This window comes from Trichosurus vulpecula, chromosome 5 (genome assembly GCF_011100635.1).
Source record: "Trichosurus vulpecula isolate mTriVul1 chromosome 5, mTriVul1.pri, whole genome shotgun sequence".
Classification (NCBI taxonomy): domain Eukaryota; kingdom Metazoa; phylum Chordata; class Mammalia; order Diprotodontia; family Phalangeridae; genus Trichosurus; species Trichosurus vulpecula.
The window spans coordinates 115131709-115155972 of NC_050577.1; the positions used below are offsets into that span (position 1 = coordinate 115131709).

Below are 24264 nucleotides of genomic sequence, written 5' to 3' on the forward strand. Positions count from 1 at the left end.
AGATAAAAGGTATGGGAGTACACAGGGAAAACAGCAGTGAGCGCTAAAACTGATCAGCAGAGAATAACTATTATAGGAGTATTTTAGACAGGAGATCAGAAGCACAACTGTCTTACATAGCTTGACCTATACCAAGAAAATGCCAAAGATTAAAGAGAAACACTCCGATGTGTGTGTGTGTGTGTGTGTGTGTGTGTGTGTGTGTATTCTCATATGTTCTTCCCTTTAAGTATCCATGCACCATTGACATTACCTCATAATACCCAACTTTTTACCAAATCAAGGCTACCACTTGATAATATATTTTAGTTGGTTGTGCCCTTTGGGGCCCAACACTTCCCTTGGGAAGCCTCTTCTATCATCACACAGAGAAGACACAAGTCTCTAGCCATGACTTTTACCTGTATAGGGAAGCAGTGCTTGTGAGTGCCATTTACAAGTCAAATGGTAGAATAGGGAAGTAGGGGGTGGGATTGGATTTTAAAAAATATTAGAAAAAGACAGGAGAAGAGGAGATATTTAGATATACATAGACTTAGAGTATATTAGGTTTGTCTACCCCTAGTCGAATAGATTTTTACCTCAAGAAGTTTTGAATGATATTTTAGGCAAAATTCTACCTTTTTTATGTTGGCTGCAAGATTTAGAGCTTTAGAGATTATCTGGTTCAGAGTTTCTCAACCCTGAGGTCCATGAACCTGTCATATATACATGCATACATACACACATACACATCTGTGTGATTTATATTATCTATTATAAATATATAACTATTCTATGTAACAAATGTATGATGACTAAATTTCAACATAGTTGAATTCCTCTGTAAATCTGTGTTTTATTTTTTGTGCTTGAATACCTTATTCTCAGAAAGGCTTCACCGTATTGCCAACAGGGTACATGACACAATGAAAAGGTTCAGAACCCCTGATCTAGTCTACCCTCTTTCATTTTTGTAAATGAAGAGATTAAGGCCCAGAAACTTAATTGGTTACACCAAGCACCAGTTCCCTTTTATTAAATATTACATTTTCTGAAAAGATTTTTTTTCCACCAACTTTTTTTAGCATAAAGCTTATTTCTCTAAATTGGTGTTTCATCTCTTTTTCTGTTACATTTTCATTCTAGTTGCTTTATCAATGTCAAATCTTTTTTAAACTAAAAAGAAACTACATTTTGTGTCCTGACACTCTCCCTATTATATTTTTCTCTAGTAGTAGCTTTATATATCAGCAAGAATGAGAGCATTCAGTAAAAATCAATTGCTGATGATATGGACAGTTTACCATAATGCATATTGGAAGCTTCCTTGAAACTCTTCTTGAATGGAAGGTGCCATGGTCTGTGTTTTATGGCCTTCTAATGTTAGACTGTAATCTCATTTAGCATTTTCCCAAAGTGAAAACAGTGCATTAGAGTAGCATAACAGGCATCCCAGATCAATACTAAAGCAGAGCTTTTCCCTCATGCACTAAGCCAGGCAGATGTCCAGGGTGTACTCCAGCCACTGGGGGACATTTATGTTAGTTTCTAGCCTTTGTGCCTCACCCCCATCCCTACTTCCAGTCATCAATACCATATTGAAGTATCCAAAGAGACTAGTGTATGTGTAAATACTTAGAATGCAAGTGATCAACAATCAACAAATCAAGAGACCTGAAAGAGAAATATAATTGACTTGTGGATAATAAAAGTACATTTTGACACGTTTGAAATTAGAACTAACACATGAGCTCTAATAGCACAACTCAGTAAATGCTTGTTTCTAGGTTAAAGTACCATATACAGAGACCATTTTTGTTATTAAATGAATTATGATGGATATGTAAATGTTATATCTTTCCCCTGTGATATCTAATTATATGGCGACATCTCCATGTGCTGATAGAGGGGATAAGTAGCACCTTTGTTCAGCATTCGTTATTCCATCTTTTCCCTTAATCTAATTTATAGATTGGTGAGATTACCAGGTTATATCACGGGATTAAAAATGCCCTGGTTTTCTTGTGAGTTCTCAGAGCAGTTGCACTGTTGTGCATCATAATGTATTTGCTATAGTAGAAAGCATGTTGGACTTGCTGTCAAAATACCTAAATCTGAGCCTGGGTTCTGATGCTAACAATGTAATTGTTGGAAAGCCAAGGGATCTCAGAGGATGGAGAGTCTAACCCAGAAGAATCCCCTCTGTAATATTATGGCGAGTGGAAAAAATATTAGACTTATTCTGCTTGAGTCCAGAGAAAATTGAGAGGAAAGATGCTGAGAGATAAATTTAAATTAACCAAAGGGAAAAAAAAATCCTATTTATATTAGAGTTATCCAAAATTAGAATGGTATACCTTAAGAGAAGATCTGCACCAAAGGCAAACCCACCTTCTCTTGAGTATGTGAAGACGGCTTTCATGCCATCCTTCAACTGACCGTGAGAGAGAGAAAAGGAGGAGAGGGATGAAGAGAGGAGAGAGTTAAGTGGTTGCTAAGTGCTGGGAGAGTCAAATGCAAACAAGCAAAACACTGTCCACCAGGAACTTAAGTTCTCATCAGAGAAGATACATGTAAAGGAACACTGGGAAGGGGGTGGAACCCAAGGGTGGTCATGGTGAGGAGGCTGGAGGAAGTTTGTGTGAAGGTCCAGACCATAGAAAGAAGGCAAAAAGTCTCACCTATCAGAGTCGAGGAGCCAGGCATGAAGTCCACATCCCCAAAACTAAACACAGTATTCCAGATGTACAGTGTGGGCAGAATACTGGAGTACTATCATCATTCTGGACACTTTGTGTCTCTAAATGTAGCCTAAATCCACAGCTGTGGTTTTGGTGGCCCTGCTACATTGTTGATTCACGTAGAGGTTGTTTGTAGTCCATTAAAGTCCCCAGGTCCTTTTCACAGAAATGGTTACTTAGCCATATCTCTCCTATCTTGTGCTTGTGAAATTAAGTTTTTTGAGCCAAGCGTAGGAATTTCCATTAAACTCAAATGAAAAAGTTCTAATAAATTTCATCTTTAATCTGTCATTCTAGTGTGTTGAGGTTACCTTGTCTAACAGGCTCATAAACCTTCTTGTCTTTGCAAATTTGACAAGAACATGTTCTATGCTTTTATTCAAATCATTGATGAAAAGTTTAGTGGCAAAGGGCTATGGACAGATAGATACCTGGGGGCTACACATGAGACGCTTCTCAGGTTGACGTTGAACTACTGACCCATCTTTGTATCTGGTCTTTCTAGCTGTTCAGAATCCACCCAATTGTATTATTGTCTAACTGCCACCTTTCCATCTTGTCTGCAAAGATAACATGAGAAATTCTATAAAATGCTTTTTGTTGAATTCTAAAGTATACTTGGGTTATTTCAGTTTCCCTTTGCAGATGCTCAAAACCTATCCTTTAATAATATATTGTAGAATTTTATTAGGAATAGAAGTCAATCTCATTCTCCCACAATTCACAGAATGTGACCTTTATACCTTTTTTGAAAATCAGGACATTTACCCTTCACCAGTCCTGTATTGCATTCCTTTTCTCCAAGATCTTTTGAACATAGCAAAAAACAGCTTGGCAGTTATGTCTATAAGTTCTCTAATAAGATGTAGTTCATTTGGCTTTGGTGACTAGCATGCACTGAGAAGTAGGTGCTCTGTTTCTCTCTCCTCATTTGTCTACAGTTTCAGTTTTGTTCTGTCACTCCCAATCCCAAGATCCTTTTCCTAAGAAGATGAAGAGGAGCAAAATAAAAATTTAGTCATTCACCATTCTTACCATTGGCCATTGCCACTACCTTCCCTTCTCCAAGCAGCAATTGTATTTCCTCCATTGGGCCTCTTTTTGCTCCGGAGTACCTTTCTGAAAGTCTTTAGCATTTAGGTTCAACTCACTGCAAGCCGTAGTACTATTGATGCTATATTTACCAGACTCTTTTATATGTATGTAGTTACCTGACCTTGCTTCCATCCCCCATACACGCCTTTAAAGAAAATCCAAGTTCACGCCACAGTGATCTCTTTTGTTAGTTGTTCTCTTCCTTCTCCATCAAAATAATTTCTCCTTATGTCATTAGAATTTCATTCTTGAGGATTCCTCTCCCTTTTGACTGACTTCCTCTGGAGAATATTAGGCCATTAGTTCCTTCCTGTCATTTCGTGTATCTTGAGTTGCTCTGTTTGTTTAAAAACAAAAAAGGTGGGAAGCAGGAGGAAGATGCCTCAATGGGAAATCCATATCCAAAAAAAAGTCACAAGTATTTGAACTTTGAAATCTCAAAGAAGGTAAACTCTGTAAATTAGATTTAAATTCCTTTTTAAGTAATTGCCAAAGCTGAATGACAGCAGCATTGGTAATGTTGCATAAAATTTTGGAAACTTCCCCCAATTCTAGCTACATATCTGATATCTTTAGAAAGTGTCGTGGAATGAATTCCTTGAAGAAACAGTAGCATAGTTTGCATTTCCCTTTTCTACTCTAGGAAAAAAGTAATAGCATAGTGCACTGGATAAAAGTAATTGGGGATACAAATTATTGCCTGAGGATTTCCTTGTTGATGAGAAATTTTTTTTTCTCCATGTTCTCTAGGGGTTTTTTTTGAACCCATTAAATTGGAAATAATGCTATTCAGAAATTATGTTTGGAGAAGCCAATTTTAGATTCCAGAAGAAGACTAATATTTAAAAAAAGCAAAATGATAAGCTTTCTGTATATAGAACAAAAGCTAATTTGAAAATAATATAAATGTATATATCATGTGGCAGCATAAAACAGTGTATACATATGTGTCTGTGTGCAGGTAATTCGATTCAACAAACATCATCTCTCCTATACTGTACTGTACTGTACTATACACAGCTATACTAGATGATGGGACTAGACAATCCCCATAGCCTTATTCCATCAGTTTACTCAGGAAGTGTGGCTTCAGTTTATACAGCACATTTTAATTTACTTTGAAGTTTTGTATTTATATATGTATGTTTCCTTTATATACCAGATATAGATTATAAATTGTTAGGGAGGAAATACCCTCTTGTGTGTTATAATGCAGTTTGTACACTTAAGACTAAATATATATATATATATATGTATATATATATATATATTTGTCAATTTTTTGACATTTTTCCCATTTCTGTAATCACAGAAGTTAATATGAGTCTCTAGTATCCAAAGTAGCTAAGAGTAAGTGGCCCACTTTACTTACCAGTATAAGCTCAGATTCATGGGATCATAGATCTGAAGCTAGAAGGGACCTCAAAGGACTTTGAATTCAACCCCCTTATTTTTCAGGTGAAGAAACTAAAACCCAGCAAGGTTAAGTGACTTACTTAAGGTTAGACAAGTAGTAAATGGCAGTGTCTTAAATGGTGTCAGTTAATAGGATTTATTTAGTGGAAATTATCTAACTTTTCTCCACTTTGATCTACGGAGAAACATCAATTTGAATAGCCATTTTTCTCTGAAGATAGAATTGTGTCTTTCCAACTTGAAAACATTCACCCACTCACTTCAATTTAAAACAAAAAGATGTCTTTTAATTTTTGTCATCCATTTATGACCACTTCATTAGTCTCTGGTTTCTTTTTCAGGCGCTATGAGACTCATCCAATCTGTGCTGATCTGCAAGCTAAAATTCTCCAATGTTATCGGGAAAACCCTCAGCAAACACTCAGCTGCTCTACCCTGGCCAACCAATACCAGCACTGTGTCAATCATGCCAAACAGGTGGGTGTGTAGGCCTAGTCAACCTGGACATCGCAAAAATTAGGATGGAAAATGTATTTTAGATTGTCATAGAGATTAGATTGTCAATCCACATATTGGTAAGAGTTGTACACTCTGTATTTAGACCACTCTGCTTTTCATGTAAACGGTTTCAGCCTAAAGTTTGATTTTTTTTTGACATGTTTGTGTGCTTTGTGGCCATCATTTCCCTTTTAATGAATTATGGTAGAAATGTGTCCTTAGCGTGTTCATGCAATGCCCTGCATGCAGTAGGCACTTAATAAATATTTGTGGAATGAATGAATTAATATGTGCTCTTGGGACATCCTCCAGCATCCATGAGTGTTGCTGTTTGTTGCCACATGGCAGTCAGAGGAAGAGGCTCATAGAGCTGTGTTCTCTGTTAAAATTGTTCCACTAATCTAGAGGTCACTATAGAAGTGTAGGATCTATGTAAGTGCTATAAAGAGGACTTATGTAGTCTTAAATGCATCCACAAGCCATATTGTCCCATTAAACCTTTATATAGCAGTCGAATGTTATTCACTAGTACATGTTTTCTCCAATTTAGGTACTTTAGTAAAGTTAATAATAAACCACCTGCCTTAATGGATCACATAATTGCCTGTCACGTAACTGATTCAGTTGAATTTAGATTACACTCACTCAACTGTTGAAATTATAGGAAATCTCAGTGTCTATCAGGTGAAAAATTTGTAATAGCTGACCTTCTACCCAAACATATTTAGCATTTGAGCTATGCAGCATGTCTCTCTGCAGCCTAATTTGCCAGATTTATAATAATACCACTTAGTGTAAATTTCTAACACACTCTTTATATTTGATAGAAGGAGTTGACAGCTCTGATTGGGTAGTTGTGTAGTAGTGGGGAAAAAATATGATCAGGATTTTTTAGAATGACTGTGTGATACCTTTAAAAGTCTCACTTAATTCCCATTTCTGTCTCTTGTTTATAGTAGGACTCTGTTACCTTTAGCGCAGTATATGAGAAATTCTTTTGTTAAAAGGTCCTTAGTGGAAACACTGTTAATATGAAGTTTGTATATTTTGTTTGTTGGAAACAGATTCTGATAAGCTTTTAATAAAATCAGCCTCCCATGGTAATATAAACTCAAGCACTTTAGACCTGTGATTTGAGTAACAAAGCCTTTCTAACTTGATATTAGTGCCATAACGTGGACAAGGTATTCATTGGAAAAAGTGCCTATGGAAAATTGTGTTCCAGTCACTATATAAAATGTATGTGCTTGTGTCCACTGAGTATGATTTTTAACATGGATGAAACGGTAACTGGAAGGAAAATGCTAATGTCGACTCAGTCCACTTCATGGCTTTTAGAATTACTTTGAACTTTTGATTTCTTTTTCCAATCATAATCTTCCATTATTCCATCTCTCCTAAGACCTTACCATTCCTAAAACTATTCTTCATCATCACCGTGATCTCCACCCTCTCTCCCCCTCACTAATTTCCCAGTCCATCTCCAATGCTCTAGCACAATCTCCTCTTCACAGTCTCAAGGCCTTGGTGAATCAGTTCAACCCCACACTGTCCCCTGCTCCTTTGTCCAGTCACTGCTCATGCCTTCCTAAACCCCAACCCTGGAACTCCCCCATCATCCACCTCCTTCATTCCTACTCACTTTGCTGCTGGAGGGAGGTGGAAGAAGTCACAGAACCTTGACGACTGGGTTCATAGCAGATTTAAGCTGTCGAATCTCATCTGAACCCTTGGTGCAGCAAGGCACTCCTTCTATGCCTTCCAAGTAGATTCTCTGTCCCTCTTGCCACAGCAGCTGTTCTTATTCTTTTGTACTCCCTCCCCTACCTTTAGTGTCTTCATTTCCTTTCCTCTCAGTCTCTTCTAAAACTCTGAAGTTTGGCTTCCAGCCTCCTCAGATAACTGAAAGTGTTTTCTGCAGTTATGAGTAATCTCTTAATTGTCAAATTGATGGCTTTTTCTCAGTCCTCATTTTTCATGACTTCTCTACAGCATCTGACATTGACCCCTTACTCCTCTGTCTAGGTTTTCATGCTTGTTTCTTGTCTCTGTTGCTGGATCTTCATCCATATCATGCCCACTGACTGTGGGTACTCCCAAGCCACTATTCCAGGCCCTCTTGTCCTTTGTCTTTATACTCTTTCATTTGGTGATATCATCAATTCCCATAGGTTCAGTTGTCATCTTTATACATATGCATCAAGGATCTATATATGAAAGAAAGAAGAGGAGAGAGTCTAGAACATATCACATAAGCTATATTCTCTCTCATTCTGCGGCACTAAAGTGATATTCACTAGTATAGTTGTTTTCTCCAATTTAGATTCTTTTTAAAATTTCTTCCAGAAGGAAAGAAGGAAATTTATTAGGTGATTATTAGGAGCAAAGCACTGTGCAAAGTTCTGGGGATGAAAATGGGGGAAAAAAGGAAAAACAAGATAAGCTCTGCTCTAAAGGAACTTGCTTCTAACAGAGGGAGACAACACATTGAGGAGTTTTTAGCTGCAAATTGATGGAAAGGCCCAGTGGTCCTTAGGGTGCAAAGGCAAAGCAGATGGTAATACATCTTCTTTAATGTTATTTCCACTCATAAAACCACATTTATTTCCGAGGTTCAGTCATTTGTAAGTGCCAAAGACTTTGTTGGTGAGAACTTTATTTTTCTTGGATCTTCAGTGTCTGGTTAGAGGGAAGAGGCAATGGCTACAGCTCCTGCAAAAGCAGTTGTCTGGTAGCATATCTACAGGGATTGATTCTCTGGATAATGGCTTCAGGGGCTGAGCTGGAATCAGGGCTGGTGGTCTGAGGCCGTTGTCCTTCCCAGGAGGATCTCAAATGGCCTATAAAAGCATCTCAAAATCAACATGAGCAAAATAGAACATTTCCCCCAAATCTTCCCCTCTTCTGAACTATTCCATGACTGTTGAGAGTACCACCATTCTTCTAGTAACCCAAGTTCATAACCTGGGCATCCTCCTTGATTCCTTACTATCACTCACCCCATATATCTAATCACTTGCCAAATCTTGTTTTTATTTCCACAGCATTTCACATATACATCCACTTCTCTCCACTTGCATAGATACCTCCCTAGCTCAGGCCCCCATTACCTCTTGATCAGATAATTGTAATAATTCTTAATTGGTCTCCCATTCTCAAATCTCTCCCTACTCCAATCCATCTTCTATTCAGCTGCCAAAGTATTTTTCCTAAGGTACAAAGGTCTGACCATGCCACTCATCTGCTCACTGAACTCCAATGACTCCTTCTTACTTCTAGGATCAAATGTAAATTCCTTTCTTTAGCATTTAAAACTTGGCCCAGTCTATCTTTCTAGGTTTATATTTTTTTTCTTTCCTTGCCCCATAGTTTAACCACACTAGCCTACTTGGTTATGTGCTCCTCATACAAGCTACTCCATCTCCTGTCTCCTTGCTTTTGCATACCCAAGCCTGAAATGCTCTTTTTCTTCACATCTACTTCTTCAAATCCTTCACTCCCTTCAAGAATGAGCTCAGATGCCACATTTTCTGTAGGAGGCCCTTCTGGTTCCCTTAACTGTTAATGCCTTCTCCTCCGAGATTACCTTCTATTTACTATATAGCCTTATCATATACATGCATACCCACATAATATACATACATAAACATTCACACATATACCTATTTATGCACATCTTTTCTCTCTCATTAGAATGTGAATTTTTTGAGAATGTGGACTGTTAGCTTTTTCTCTCTTTGTTTGTTTGTTTCCCCAGTACTTAGGACAGTACCTGACACAATAAGTATTTACCATAATTGGTAATGAATTAATTGGTGTTTGTAATATCTAAATTCCAGTGGCTTTCACTTTGGCCTTTTCCTTCTATTTCATAGTGCTTTTTGGTGGGGTGCTTTTTGTTGTTGTTGTTTTTGTTTCTATATGTGCTTTGGGTTGTTCTGAGCCAGCTGTAGTCTCCTTCTGTCTTCCAGATGACAAATACTCTTCTTCATTTGTAAGATAGGGCTTGTGAAAATAAGAGTCTGTGGCTATAGAACTAAAAACAAAGCTGCCTGGTCCATGTTGAGGTCACACATAATCATAGCTTTATTTACACCGTACTCAGACTAAGTATATCAGCCAAAGGTATGTGAAAGGGCCTATGGATCTCTCTTGTAAAGTATACTTTTTATTACCTTCTGTTAGTATTTTAGAATGCCCTCTATTACTTGCATGATACATACATTAGGCAGAATATACATTTACTCTATGTTAATCAAAGGGATATACTACTGCCCATATATGAATCAAAGGGAAACCTACTGCCCATGAAGATTTTGTCTTTTTGGAAGAGCACCATTGAAATGGTCAGGTGCCTATAGTAGAGAACTAAGGCTTAACAACCAGGCACCCACTCAGAACTGGGCATTTGTGACCAAGCACTGATCATTTGTGATGCATAGAATTTGGTTTTAAATGAAAAGGAGCACTTAGTGATTAGTTGTCTTGAAAGTAGCAGGGTTCTCTGTTATCCACTAATCTAAATTTTTGTGGAAGGGAGCTCAAGTAAGAAGATGGGAAAAAGTGCTTAAAACAGAGTGAGAAGAAAGGGAATTAAGGACCAAGTAAAACAGCGATGAGAGGTGAAGGTGATTGGGAAATGAGTACAAGAGAGGATAAGAACAAAGCACTTTATCGGAGATGACAGCCCAGTAAGGCACCAGTTTATGGCTATGCTAAAATGACTGGTCTGGTGGAAGAAATATTTCATTAATGGTTGCTCTTTTCGGAAGAGAGTTAATTACCTAGTATTTTTCAGTTTTCTCTTTTGTAAAGATACAGTCATTCCTGGAAGTTAGACTTCAACCTTGTGACCTCAACCCTTTGGCCCTTCTTGTTGGAAAAGGATTTAGTAGTGTAATAGTTGCTCTTGTTCCCTGAGGCAGTTCCTCATGGGGCAAACTATCCATCTTACATTTCCTGTGAAAGCCAGAGCATATAGTGGACAATACTCAACAGTGAAACAACAACCAAACATGAAAACAAGCCATTAGGTTGTCCTGTCCATTTCTCTACTATTGTAAGAGCGTTCCCCATAGGATAATCTCAAATGCTTAATCCATTCCATGGTTAAATGACTCACATGATTGGGCTTTCACTAGTTCCCTTGAGACACTATCCTGTGGTCTAATAGATTTTACTGATTGGAAAATTTCTGGATATTCCTCAGCCTTAGTTTTCTTTTATTCTCTTTCATCCACTTATTCACATTTATCCTTTCTGAGCCATCCTTAAACAATTCCTCATGGGTTGTCATGGGAAATTTAGATTATGCTTTCCAGTGTGTTAATTCTGTGTGATCATCATAAGAGTAAAAGGATTTTAAAAGATAATTATTATCTCTAGGACTGAAAACTACAGGCTAACTAAAAGTGATACATCATTAAGAAATGAATGCGAACATTTATTTATATATACTGGAACATATTAGCCATATTAACTCTTTAGCCATCAGCTTTATAGCTTTCTTAGAGCTACCAGGATCAATTTTTTTTTCTTTTTACCATTGATACATATTACCATGCTCCCATTCTGTCTTATACACACACACACACACACACACACACACACACACACACACACCACCACCACTCCATTTTTCTTATTCCTTTAGTTGTCATAGAATTGAGAAACAGTTTTAGAGATCCTCTAATCCAACTGCCTCCTTTTACAGAAGTGGAAACTGAGTCCCAGAGAGGCTAAATCATTTGCCCAGGGTCACACTGGTGATAGCCAACATTTTTCCCTTTTGTAGGGTGAAGTAGAATCCAGTCTTGTGAGAACTTGAACAAGAAAGAGTATGAAGCCAAGTTCATCTTGCCTTCTATAACTTGAGACACCCCCACTTTCCTGGTATTTACCTTTCAATCACACATAGAATAAGGTATTTGTTGAGACAGGGATTCTAGATATTCTGTTCAGAGGGGTAACTAGGGATTTTTTCATCCAGGGCAAAAACAGTTGTTGGAGTAAGACATGGCACAGAGGACAGTCCAGGTATGCATATAGTTGAGCCAAGAGAGGAGTTAATCTGTGAACTTTCTCCTACATCCCCCACCCCTGCATCTTGGAAGGGAAATGGGCCGCAGGGAAAGAATACCACAGTGCTGAGATCCTCGGGGTGGTGGCATGGGCCGGCAGAGCCTTCAAGATGAGCTGCAAGATTGGCAGTAACTGTGGATCTGAACCTGTGGATCTCTTCCTGTTCACCTTATGCTACTAACAGCTCTGATTCTGGCCCATTTTCATCACTTGCTACCATTGGCTAGAAGACTTTAAAAAAAAAAAAAAGCTAAGTAGGCTCCTGGAGCATATTATGTGTATTGGACTATAGTCTTTATATTTTAAGGTGACTTTTCTCTCTGTGACTATAGGCAGAAGAGTTGTGCACATCTAGTAGTGGTGTGTGCATGTGTGTACTTTCATGTTTTTCGGTTTGAGGCAATAGTCCACTTGTAGAATCTTTTATTTTTATGACTGGCTTCCATATTACTGCTAAGTCCTTTGCTCAGGAGAAGCATCCCATTGTTTTGTGCCAGCCAAATCTGCCTGCCACTGTTGCAGAGTCAAAACTATGTTGTTGTTCGTTTCTTAAAGATCATAGTCCCTGATTTTACACATTACTGACAATCCTGTGGAAGTCCAGTATGTAGAATGAAAGTGAGGCCAGTTTGAGGAAGAAGATAGAAAATAATAACTTTCCAGGTCTCCTGCAGGTAGTAATAGAGATAGAGACTGAACCTGTGATTTCATTTGTAGAGAAAACTCCCTCTACCAGTGTAGGTTGTCACCTTCTCTGCAACTTCTACAATTCAGAAGTTGCTTAGAACACTAAGGGGTTAAGTGACTTGCTCAAGGTCATACAGCTAGTATTGGTCAGAGCTGGGACTTGAGCTCAGGTTTCTTCCTGGTTCTGTGACCAGTTCTTTTTCTACTACATCGTACTTCTCATTCATGTTTCCCATGCTCAGAGAGATGAAAAAATAACTATCTCTCTCTGCCCCATGTTAACTAGTTAAAAAGGGTAGTAAATCTTTTGAAATCTCATACACTCCCACCAGAAAATGCAGGTTACCAACCAGCTCTTCTTGGAGATACAGGTCTATGGATTATTTATATGGCAAGAGGATTCAAGTTCAGATATCATCCTAGAACCATGGATATCAGTGGAACTCAAAATGGGTGGGAAGTCAGGACCAAGAGATCTTTAAGGCAGAGCAAGGAATACAAGAGACAGACCTTCCTCCAATCTTTGCATTTAAGAGGAAGACCAGGTCACAAGCCAAACAGCTGAGAATCAACGATCACGCAGGTACAGGAGGTCAAATCAGAATGGCATGTTCAATAATCAGGCAGTCTGTCAAGCCATGAGGCACCAGCAATAATAACACCTTGAAACTGAGGTATTCCCTGCTCTGGGTAGGAAGCCCCTTAATGGCTTCCTGCTGGGACTGCAACCTTCTAAGACTTGGCTAGGTTAGGGCCTGCAGGTAAGAGCAGATGAGCCACTTTAGGGAGTTAGTAAATAAGTAACTTGACTGATGTAAAGAATGACAGGTCAGAAATAAGGACAGAACTTGACATCTTATGCTATTTTAAAGCTTTTTCCTAAGTAAATCCCTTATTTCTTTCTTTTCTAAAATATAAATGAAACCTTCAGGATATGGTTAGCCTCCGAAATAAAAGACACCAAGATCAGAGTGCATGGAGGAATTTGCCTGAGGCAGAGTTTCTTCCAAGTTTCTTAGGGCCTTGCATTTCATCTTTACTGTAACTTGGATCCTTGAAAGACCAGAACTTCACTGCTCCCTCTCTTGAGTGCTAATCCAGTCAACATAACTATTGGCAACTCTGGTTTGAGAATTTGAGCTTCCTGAAAAAATTTCATCAGATTAAGCTTTAGAGTTAGAGGGGGCCTTCCAACTGAATGGAGAAGCAGGGCTCCTTCATTTTGTGGATATGGAAACATGGCCAAAGGGAAGGAGGTTAAGTTTTCCAAGGTCACAAAGTTTATTAGTAGCAGAGGCAACACTAGAACACATCTCCTACTTCTTTGATTGGTACTCTACTTTGTCATTTATCTGAGTTACCTCAGACATCTATCTACAACCCTTCAGATGTCGTCTTCATTTTTTCATTCTCTCCTGAAGGGAGAAGAAAAAAAGATTATGGTGACTGCTCAAAGGTCATAGAATCTTTGAATTTGGAGCTGGAAAGGACACTAAAGGACATTTAGCTCCAGCTGTTTATGAGGCAACTGAGGCACAGACAGAAGTGACTTGCCTGGGGCCCCACAAGTCGTGGTGGCTGATTTAGACTTGAAACCCAGGCCTTTGACTACAACTCCAGGGTTCTTTCATGTCTACCACAGCCACCCACACTGCTCAGCTCATGTAGGACCTTAGGATGAGGTATTTGGTAGCAATCCAGCAGGGTATCTAAACTCATTCACAACCTCCCCTTATAAGATACAAATGCCTCTCCCAAGTATCAGACCTCCAAACTCCTCTGCTAACACAGTCGCTTGATGATCAGGAGGCTGATTCCTGAGTTCCTCATTGCCCAGTGCTGCCGAGCCCCTACACTGCTTAGCTGTGCTCTCCTGGAACCCTACTCAAAGCCTTTTCCATGTGGTAGAAGTCACCAGAGCCTATACTTTGTTGGCATAGAGCCTTCGAGGTTGGAATTGGCATTGATGGAAGGAATACTAACGTTAGTGAGATCATAGATCCATTGAAATAGTAATATTTACCTTAAATAGTAGAGGATTAGTTTACAACCAGCTGCAAACAAATATGGAATACACTGAGGGTTGGAGGAGAAGGGTGACTGGTGGAGGGGGACAAGAGATGTCTAAGCACACCATAGGTAAATTTGGACTGGAGTCAATACGTGCCTAGTTTGCAGAGCCATAAGATGTGCCTTCACACTGTATGTTACTTCATTACTGAGGAGGTTAACTTTTTTGAGCATATTTTTATATTATATTTATAATAAGGCTTCTTTATCATCACCCAGTAGAATTTGTTATCACTCACCTGTACTTTTAAAATTAGGACAAATTCAGAATTTTGAATTTGCCCATTTGCCCCCACCCACCATCCCCAGGAAACTGCTTCCCGAGAACACTTGCCTTGTAACTTTTCTCTCTCCGTTGTGGACTGATTGATTAGAGAAAGTATTGCCATTGAAATACGTTTTTATTCTACATAATGAATGTTGCTACCCACAGGCTCATCCTTCAGAAGTCACAAGTGTGAAATGTTACAGTGTTTTACTGATTATCGTGGCAAACTGTAAGCAGTGAACATAGGGAGATGGAGGGTGCTAAACGGCTTTTGAGACCTGCAGCATTAGCTAAAGTCATAAAATAGGAGCATGGCATCTTGGCATGAAAAAAATTAGCTAATTTTTTTTCCCCCAAAGCAAGAAGAATAAAGAACAATAGTTGCTGGAGGGAGTAGAACTGATATTGAAAACAAAATCATTTAACTACTCAGATTTTCAGGTAGTAAGAAGCACTCGTGCTTTTCATAAATTGAATTTATTGATTACTTTTTCCTCCTATCCCCCTTGTAATCTTCTCATTCTGTCTTCTATATTCTTCCTGTTTCTTACTGTGGCTCTAATCTCTCAGTCTCTTTTTTCTTCTCTCTTCTTTAGTAAAACATAGAGCACTATGTAGAGACTAAGAACTTTGATGGGGGCAGGGTAGGAGGGTCAGTTCTGTTAGGTCTTTGGTCCTAACAAATAGATGTCAAGTTCATTAGAGGAAAGTTAACAGCATCACCAAAAAGCAAATAACCCTTCCCCCCCCCCAAAAAAATGTGACAACTTTACTTTCCCCTTGATGGTGATTTGGCAACACAAAGTTGCTATAATTTCTTTTAAATAGATTGAGACAGCCAGGAAACTGACAGTGCAGTGATTCAACCCAACTGAGAAAGCTGTAATTCAAAAATCAGTAGAAGAGATTATTATGTAGCAAAAATATTTGAGAGAAACTGTTCAGATCATTTTAATAAAGGGAAGTGACACACAATTTTCTATCTCCAGGGGCATTGTTCTTGTCTTACAATCAGAGCTGCCAGTCTTTCCACGGAAGGGGAGAGGGAAGGAGGAGGAGTCAGATAAGGAGGGCGAGAAGGAATGGGGAATATGAAGCCCAAACTCCTCTCTTTGGTATTGGGTGATTCCTCCAGCTGTTTAGAAAGGGAGTTTCTGGAGGCCAAAATGATGAGCACTTGGAAGGAATTTCTTTCCCCACATTACGATTAAGTGTTAGCAGTTCCCCAAATGAAGGAAGCAATTTTTTATAACTTGCAAAGCTTTTCACTCATTCTTTGGGGAATTTCCTATGTTAATTTATGCAGTGTTAAATTTATGCAGTGTTAAAATTCAGTCCAACAGCAGCTACTTACAGAAACTATACAGTGGTGGTACGAAGACTCTTAAGGTAAGCTCATTGTGAAAATAGCCTTAGTCAGCCTTGACAAATATTGAAAGCCTAAAGTTTTTGTGCCAGGGTTGCAGAAGGTTTTTTGTTGTATGCTAAAAGCATTACATTAATACTAAATAAAAATATATTTAATATAATAAAATATAATATTATAATAGTAATATAATAAAAATATTAATACTACAAAACATTTTACAGAGTAATTTCTCTCCTTTAATTCAACCTGACATTTTATTGTCGGTGTCTTTGACAGTAAAGAAGACAGCTTTGTCTTGCTTCTGCCACCTTTTGGTAGCAGATGAGCCCAGTTTGAGGACCTGTTGATGAACTAGACCTGAAGCTTTCCTGTCCTTCTTTTTGTTTTTAAGGAGCAAAGTTTGATACAGCTTAGTTGCCACCGTGTCTTGGGAGATTAGAATTGTAATGCATGCATTAGAATATTATGTGAGTGTAGTTAAAGAGATTATTAAAACAGTCTGTTTCCCTGACTTTGTTTTATAGTCTTCATATGTATTCACGTATTGCACGTGTATCAGCAAACACCGGTAAATGTGGCTGCTTAGCAAGCACTTGGCTCCTGGTCGTCAAACCATCCAGCCTTCCTCAGCTTTCCGAGGGAATGTTCCTTGCACCTGGCCAGGGAAAGAAGGAGAGAAAACACCTAGATTTGATTGTGATTCACTGGGGCTCCAAGGGAAGATTGGGTGGTTGAAAACAACTTCAGCTTGGTGCTTTATTTTCATTGCAGTAAAGGCAGATTCTTTTCCAAAATTTAAAAACAGGTACCATTGCTGCGTAGTAGCAGAATGTAGCACTTGACAGAGGAGTTAAGGGAAGGTGCAAATATGCATTCTTGACGTCAGTTGGGAAAGGCCATATTACTACAAATAACACATATACACTGGGACCTCATTTCAATACTGTTGTCAGGATCCATATCATGGGATTGTTTATAAGGAGGTAATTTCAACTATCTAGGAATTATATGTCCTAAGAGAAGTCCTGGGATGGTTCTGCATTGTGCTGGATTCTCTTTTGTGGCCATTAGTGAGGTTTTTGTGTCTCTAACTTTATATAAAGCATACCTCCCAAAGAGATCAGAAGTCCTTTTCCCATAGGGCACACCACCTGTGATCGCCCAACATCTTGAAGAGATACCTATTCTAACATTATTATGAAATTTCCCTTTTCCACAGGACATCTACAGCTTTTCTAATTAACCTCCAGTTTGACTAAATCAATGTCAGTTCTTCCCATTTTTGGATACCTGCTTTTATATCCTTACCTTTTTTGTCTTCTGTAACCAAAGAATCTGGAAAATGTATAATCATAGAATCTCCTCTGTTGGTTTCCATGTCAGTATATAATCTTGGTACTCCTCTATTCTGAAGAAGGTCCTTCTTTCGATTGCTTTCATTAGATCTTTTTTCTTCTTCCTGACTGTTAGCTGCTGGCTTCCCTCAGGAGTCCTGGTCCCTATTCTCTTTTATATTTTACAGTATTCCCTTCTAGAAAAAAAAACTTCCAATTCCATAGCTTCAGCTGTCACATTTACTACCTATCCCATTTATTTTTGGTACTTACTCATCTATTGCTTTGATGTATTCCACAGCATTTAGTACTTAGTAAATACTTTGTTGAATGAAGAGCCTTTGTGCTAAGTGCTAGATATACAAAGATAAACGCCTAGCAGTCCCTGCCCTCGAGGAGCTTACCTTCTACTGGAGAGATACTACTACTCTCTTCCTCCTATTCTAGTCTTTATCTGCCTGGTGGTCAAGAAATCCTTCCTTATATCTGTTATTTCCTTAACTAAATGGGGAAGTCACTTAAGGAGTCAGTCCTGGGTTGGGTATGCATCTTGGTACTGAGCTTATTAAACCATTAGTGAGCATCTGAGCACCCCTTCTCTTTCAGTGGCTAGCTATAGTTTCTGAGAGTGGTTTGTAACACATAACCCATCCTGCAGCCCTTGAGTTCTAAGGATCAGGATTATGCAATCAGATTTTAAACTGGGAGGGGAGGTCTTTGCTCCAGAATGTTATAATGCTTGCCTGAACCAGGAAAGCCCCATGTCTTATCCCTTGTATATTTGGAAGGATGCATTAAGAAAGCTGCTAACATGGCGTGAAATTGTTGCTGTTCCTTTTTTTTTCTTCCTGGTGTTAAAACTTTTCCTTTTGATTTCTCTGCAGAGCATGCTTGAAAAGGGAGGATAAAGCTGACTTCCAAAGCAAGCAAAAGCCTATCAACTTTAATTCCAGCAGTGGAGCATTTTTTCCCCCAACAATACAAAACCTATTTAAAGGGCAGACCACTAAGGAGAAGAACTGGGAGAGCCAATTCAACAGCAACAAACATCACAAGTCAATCAGCAGACACTTGAAAAGTCAAGACCGATATCTTATTACATCAGAAATCTGACCTGTGAAAGCCCAAGGCTGAAATAGAATGTTTTGTGGGTGGGTCAGGAGAAGAGGAAGTCCGAGGTGAGAGGGAGGGCAATATCTGAGAGAGTGGGGAAGGAGGAAAAGTCCTGTGAATGAGAGCTACCCCCAGGGAACTAAATTGTCTGAGCTTCCTAGAATTCTGACTTTGTCTTTTTTCCTTTCTCCTTTGATGAGAGAGATTTTTGTTTTTAATTTATTCTGGTGATCATGTAACTAAGAAAAGGAAAAAAATGTCTTTCTTTTGCTGGAATAATGTCTATGATTATAGGTGATATATGGCCTTCTTATCAATGTAAAAGCATCTTTTGAAGTGTGTATGTATGTATGTGTGTGTGTGTTTGTGTATATATATACACACACACACATATATATCAGTTCCTTTACAATGAATACTGACAACCATGCCTCACTCAGTATCAATAATAAATATATTTTATGAACAAGACTGACATTATAGCCTGTGGCCTGGCATCTTCCTGTTCTCAGTTAGTGGTCATACTTAGAAAATTGTTGCATTATTATTATTGATTCCTTTACTGAAATCCTATTCTATTGCCTCATCACAGTGTGGCAGTGACTGTGGGTTCTTAAAGGTTGTGCCAACAGAGAACTTGCTCAAGGTGGAGAGGGCTTCAGGTATGTCTGCCATCTGAGGTCTAGCCTGGCCAAGTTTGCAGAGGCTTAGAGCCAGATAGTTACCTACTGGGTAGTGCTTTTTTTTTTTTTAAAGCTACAATGTCTCCTGAAACCTTCTGCCTACTAAAGGAAATTATGGTCTGCAGCAGTCAAGATAATACTTACACTAATGAAGTCACTGATCTTTCAGAGTACTGAAGATATATTATTTGTTAATTTGCATTTTATGTGTTATCTTTCATCCATAATTAATGTACTTTACAAAGCCTTATTATGAACTTTTCATGCCCCTCAGGTAAAATTCAGTAAGATCCTAAATCATCAGGGAAATTCTTATCCCTTTGGGAGAAGCCCCTCTCCCCACCCTAAGTGGAGAAATGCACTTAACCTTTTGAGGATCTTACCAAACTTACGTTCTGTGAAAATGACGGCAAACGATAGTTGAGGAATAAGGTCTCTTTAATCTTGTCATAACTGCTTGGGTAGAATTCTGTTTTTGTGATCCAGTTGTCTGGGTTTCAGTCAATCAACAAGTGGTTCTCCATTTCAGAAAGGACCATGATGTTGCCCATTTGCTTTTTTATTTGGAGGAAGAAGATGACCTTTCTCTGGTTATGGGAAAATTTCAGGCAGTCCATATAAATGGAACTTTAAGTGGCTACTTACTCACTTTAATTTCCTAATTGGCTCCATTTGAACTGCATCCTACTGTACTCTCGTGAACACACCTGCAGATCTGATTTGTATTCTGAGTGCTACTGGTGACTCTCCTACCATAATTACCAAGATGCTTTGTGATTACAGTTTAATTGAAGGTTAAAAAAAAGTGGTACTGAAGCAAGCTGTGTTCTTTTAAGTGTGAAGGAACCATTGGTAACTTGAGGAACAGCAAATTTTGGCACCATCAGAGTGGGATCCAGGTAACTGCCTAGGAGAAATAATAGGTACACAAAAGCAAAATGTTTACACGGTGACTTGCTGTAGTGTTTACAAATCAGCTAACTCACAAATTCTCTTCTATAGTGTTTTGTTTTGTAATTGAGAGCCAAGAACTTGGCACATCCCGGTCTGCCAGTCTTGTAGCTGGCAGAGAAATACAGCACTGGAAGAAGCAGACATTTAAAGCTGGTTAATTCTCTGAAAATGGAAGAGTCATCTGTCAAAGCAGCACACTCTCATTGCCAGTTTATTAATTCACCACACTGATGAACATGACGGGTGGCAGGGGAAAGGGATGCATCCCTCCTGCCAGCTTTTTTATAGTGTAGAGTGAAACAATACATTGTTTTTTACCCTTGTGAGGCCTTTCCCAGCCTTTGTTTCAGGGCTTCTTTTAGGTTCCTTTTAGGTCTTCAGTCTTAGCTGCTTGTGAAGAATATAGCGATTTATATGAAGATCAAGGGAACCATTTTATATACTTTCAGATCAGTTACTGTTTCTCTGGAGCGAGACAGAGGATGATAGACAGCAATTCAGCCCATCAAGCCAAGAAGAATGAGTATCATCTTCACAACTGTGCAGGTGTGATCACACTAGACAAATTGGGATTAAATTGTGGAAGAGAAACTTGGCTAGACTGGACAAACCATTGGTAATAAGGGATCTGAACTAGAATTCAAACCCTTTCAACCACTTTCCTAGATTTGGTGGAAGTCAGGTTATTTAACTCATCTTTAAACTTCTTTGACAAGAGTTTCAACTTCTTAAATTTATTTACTAGACCTGAGGAATCTGTTAAATGCTCTGAAGTTCTCTAGTACCAAAGGAACAGGAATCTCTGGCCCTCAATTTGGTATTATCCAAGCCCTTAGGCTGTTTTGATATGCAAATTTGAGAATAATTTCCCTCTTGTGGGGGCTTCCATTATTAAACTAATGAAAGTTTAAGGATTAGAGGTGTGAATAGCTAATTTCATTTTCAAAGGACAATGATAACTTAGTGGATGCCCACATTCCAGGTAAATAAAAGGATATGATAGCTAATGAGTTTCTATGCTAGGCCCATTCCCTGGCATGTCTTAGAAATGTACCTTTAAAAAGAAACCCTACTGAAGTACAAATACTGTCCAGAACCACCCAGTCTCCACTTAGAGAATTCTCAGCGGCCCACTCTGTTTTCAAATTGCTCTGAGTATTAGGGAGTTTTTTATTTGTATGCTGAACCAAAAATTTGTTTCCCTGTAATTTTTACCAAGTTACCCAAAGTCTGTGCTCTGGGCAAAAGACATCTAATCTCACTTCCACAAAATAGTTTTTCAGATATCTTGGGATAACTACGCATATCTCCCAGTTTTCTCTTCTCTGGGTTCCATACCCAGTTCCTTCAACCAGTCCTCAAATGGTATGTTTCCAGTCTCATCCTCGTAAAATGTGGCTCCCAGCAGTGGACACAATACTGCAGACATAACAGCGTCTGACCAGAGCAGAGTTCAACGGGACTGTTACCCCTCTTCTCTGATGCTTTGTTTTTATTAGTGCAACTTAATTAACTGTATCATGATACACACCAAAATTAGCAACTAAGTATTTACCATCTGCAAAGTGCTATGCTAGGAGTTAGGTGATATTCATGGGGCCTGTGGTCTGGTAGTAGATATGTTACATGTAATTATAATGCAAAGTTATGCATTATATATGCAGAATAGAGGTACAATGTTAAGTCCGAAGAGACTACGTAATTATTGATTATGGGAATCAGTAAAGGTTTCTGAGCTGAGCTTTAAAACAAGGATTGGAGGTTGTAGTTTATAGAAAAAAACAACCTCATTCTTTTTCCAGATGAACTACTTTCTAGTTACAGCTTACCCTGTACATGACTTTACATTCCCTATTAAATTCCATCTTGTTAGTTTTAATCTATTATTTTCCGGCCTGTCCAGTTCTTCCTGGATTTTGATTCTATCATCCAATATATTAGCTAGCCAATTCAGCTTTTTGAATCACACATTTGATAAGGTGGTCTTTATATGTTTGGTCACACCATTGGTAAAAGTGTTGAAGTGATTTTCCCAAAGCACAGGTCTGATCATATTATCTTCCTGCTCTTTCCTAATTAATTCTAATCTTTCTTAATATTTTTAGGATTAAATATAAGCTCTGCTTGACATGTTAAGTTCTTTACAACCTAGCACCTTCCTGTCTTTCCAGTCTTCACATACATTACTTCCTCCTTGAACTCAGTGATTAAGCCATACTCACCTACTTACTGTTTGGCACCCATGGAACTCATCTCATCTAGACTGGACACATTCCTCAGTTCCTCAAAGATCACTAGCAATTTGAATAAACGAGTTCTTTCTTTACCATAGTATATAGTTTTCCAGGCCAAATGCCTTGGTTCCATTGAGAGCAGCTAAGTGCTTTCTTATCTTCTCACTAATTTTATATTTGAATTCCATTGCTGGCCATGATGTTCCATTATCTCTAATCTAAAGGTTATTCTCCTTGATAGAGGAAACAATAAAAATAGGAGTAGCATTACCATTTCTCAGCTGTCTTCCCATCTACCCTGAACCATGGTCCTAGTCCTTTATCTTCTTCTCGCCCATGGAGCTTTTTTGAAAGGCCCTTTTTATTTTTTATTTCATTCTAATGTTTATTTGTCTGCGTATTTCTTTCTCCCTTGTATGACTATCTCTTCCTCTTTGTCATTTTTCTTTCTTTTTCTCTCTTTTGTCTCTTCCACCTAATCCAATGCTTTAATTAGTCTTTTAAAAAAAAAATGATTCATAGATTTAGAGCTGGAAAACACATTAGAGACCACATAATCCACTCTTCTCCCCCACTCCCCCATTTTCCAGATGATGAAAGAGAGATACAGAAATATTAAATTATTTACCCAAGGTCTCACAGAGGCAAGATTTGAGTCCAGGTCCTCTGACCCTTGGGCCAGTGCTCCTTCCACTATGCCATGATGCCCCAGTGTCCTTATTAGTAACCCTAAATTTCTAAATCTGTTGTGTTATTTCTACATAATTTAAAAGAAGTTGGTTATCTTAAAACTCAATAAACTTTTTTAGTTGATTTTTCTTCCCTCTGTGGGTAAGTAATACATACATACATACATAGACATACACACACACACACACACACACACACACACACACTTCTCACCACTGTCCTAGAGAATCCTGTAAAGATATAGCCTTAGAACACTAGCCTGGTTTGTGTCCTTCAGTCATATGTTCTAAACTACTAGAATATATACATATATATATATATATATTTACACACACATTATATTATATACATATATGCATGTATATATGTGTGTGTATTAGTTTTCTACATTTTTATATTTCTGTATCCATATCCTGCTGCATCTTTGAGGGAAGAGGAAAGTTTGAGGGGGAATATGGCTTCTTTCTCCTACTATTCAAGTTCAGCCTCCCATGTCCCACTTCACCCTTTTCTTCCCTAATCTCCACCCTTTAGAGGGAAGAAAAGTAGTGAAGCAAAGCCTCCCATCTGACTATTTAACCACCTGACCCTGTCCCTCCCATCTCATACTACGCTTGCCTCAGCCCAATCTTCAACCTCCATTGGAAAGAGTGGTACCCTCCATTCAACGATGAACATTATCACACCTGGTGTCTCCACATCTCAGTGATTCTGAACTCCTGTAGATCATCTTAGAAAACCTATTCCCCACACTTACCACCCAATTCTTTATTCCCATCCCCCTTGACCCTCCTACCCAACAGTTTCAACCAAATACACTCTAGCCCTTTCACTGCGTCCTTTGGAATGTCTTCCATAGGCGACAAACTTTCTTTCATCCTTAATCTTTTCCTGTCTTACTCTTTCCATCTACCAGCTCTTACTGAAACCTGCTTTCTTACAAATGACAGCCTCCCTGGCCACATTTTCCATTGCTGTCTTTACCTTCATTTATTCTCCTTGTCTCACTGGTCAAAGTGAGTTGGAATGCTCCTTGCTCCCCATTGCCA

At 38.6% G+C, this 24264-nt stretch overlaps 1 protein-coding gene across 1 annotated transcript in view; it reads left to right on the forward strand.

Moving 5' to 3' along the window:
* Positions 1–19134, forward strand: part of CHCHD3 (coiled-coil-helix-coiled-coil-helix domain containing 3) — a 343660-nt gene extending 324526 nt beyond the window's left edge. Inside the window, exons 7-8 of the mRNA XM_036761494.1 lie at positions 5576–5711; positions 18426–19134. Of these exons, the coding sequence (XP_036617389.1) occupies positions 5576–5711; positions 18426–18449 (160 nt within the window). The 3' untranslated portion in view covers positions 18450–19134. The remainder of the gene's footprint in view (positions 1–5575; positions 5712–18425) is intronic.
* Positions 19135–24264: the final 5130 nt, after the last annotated feature.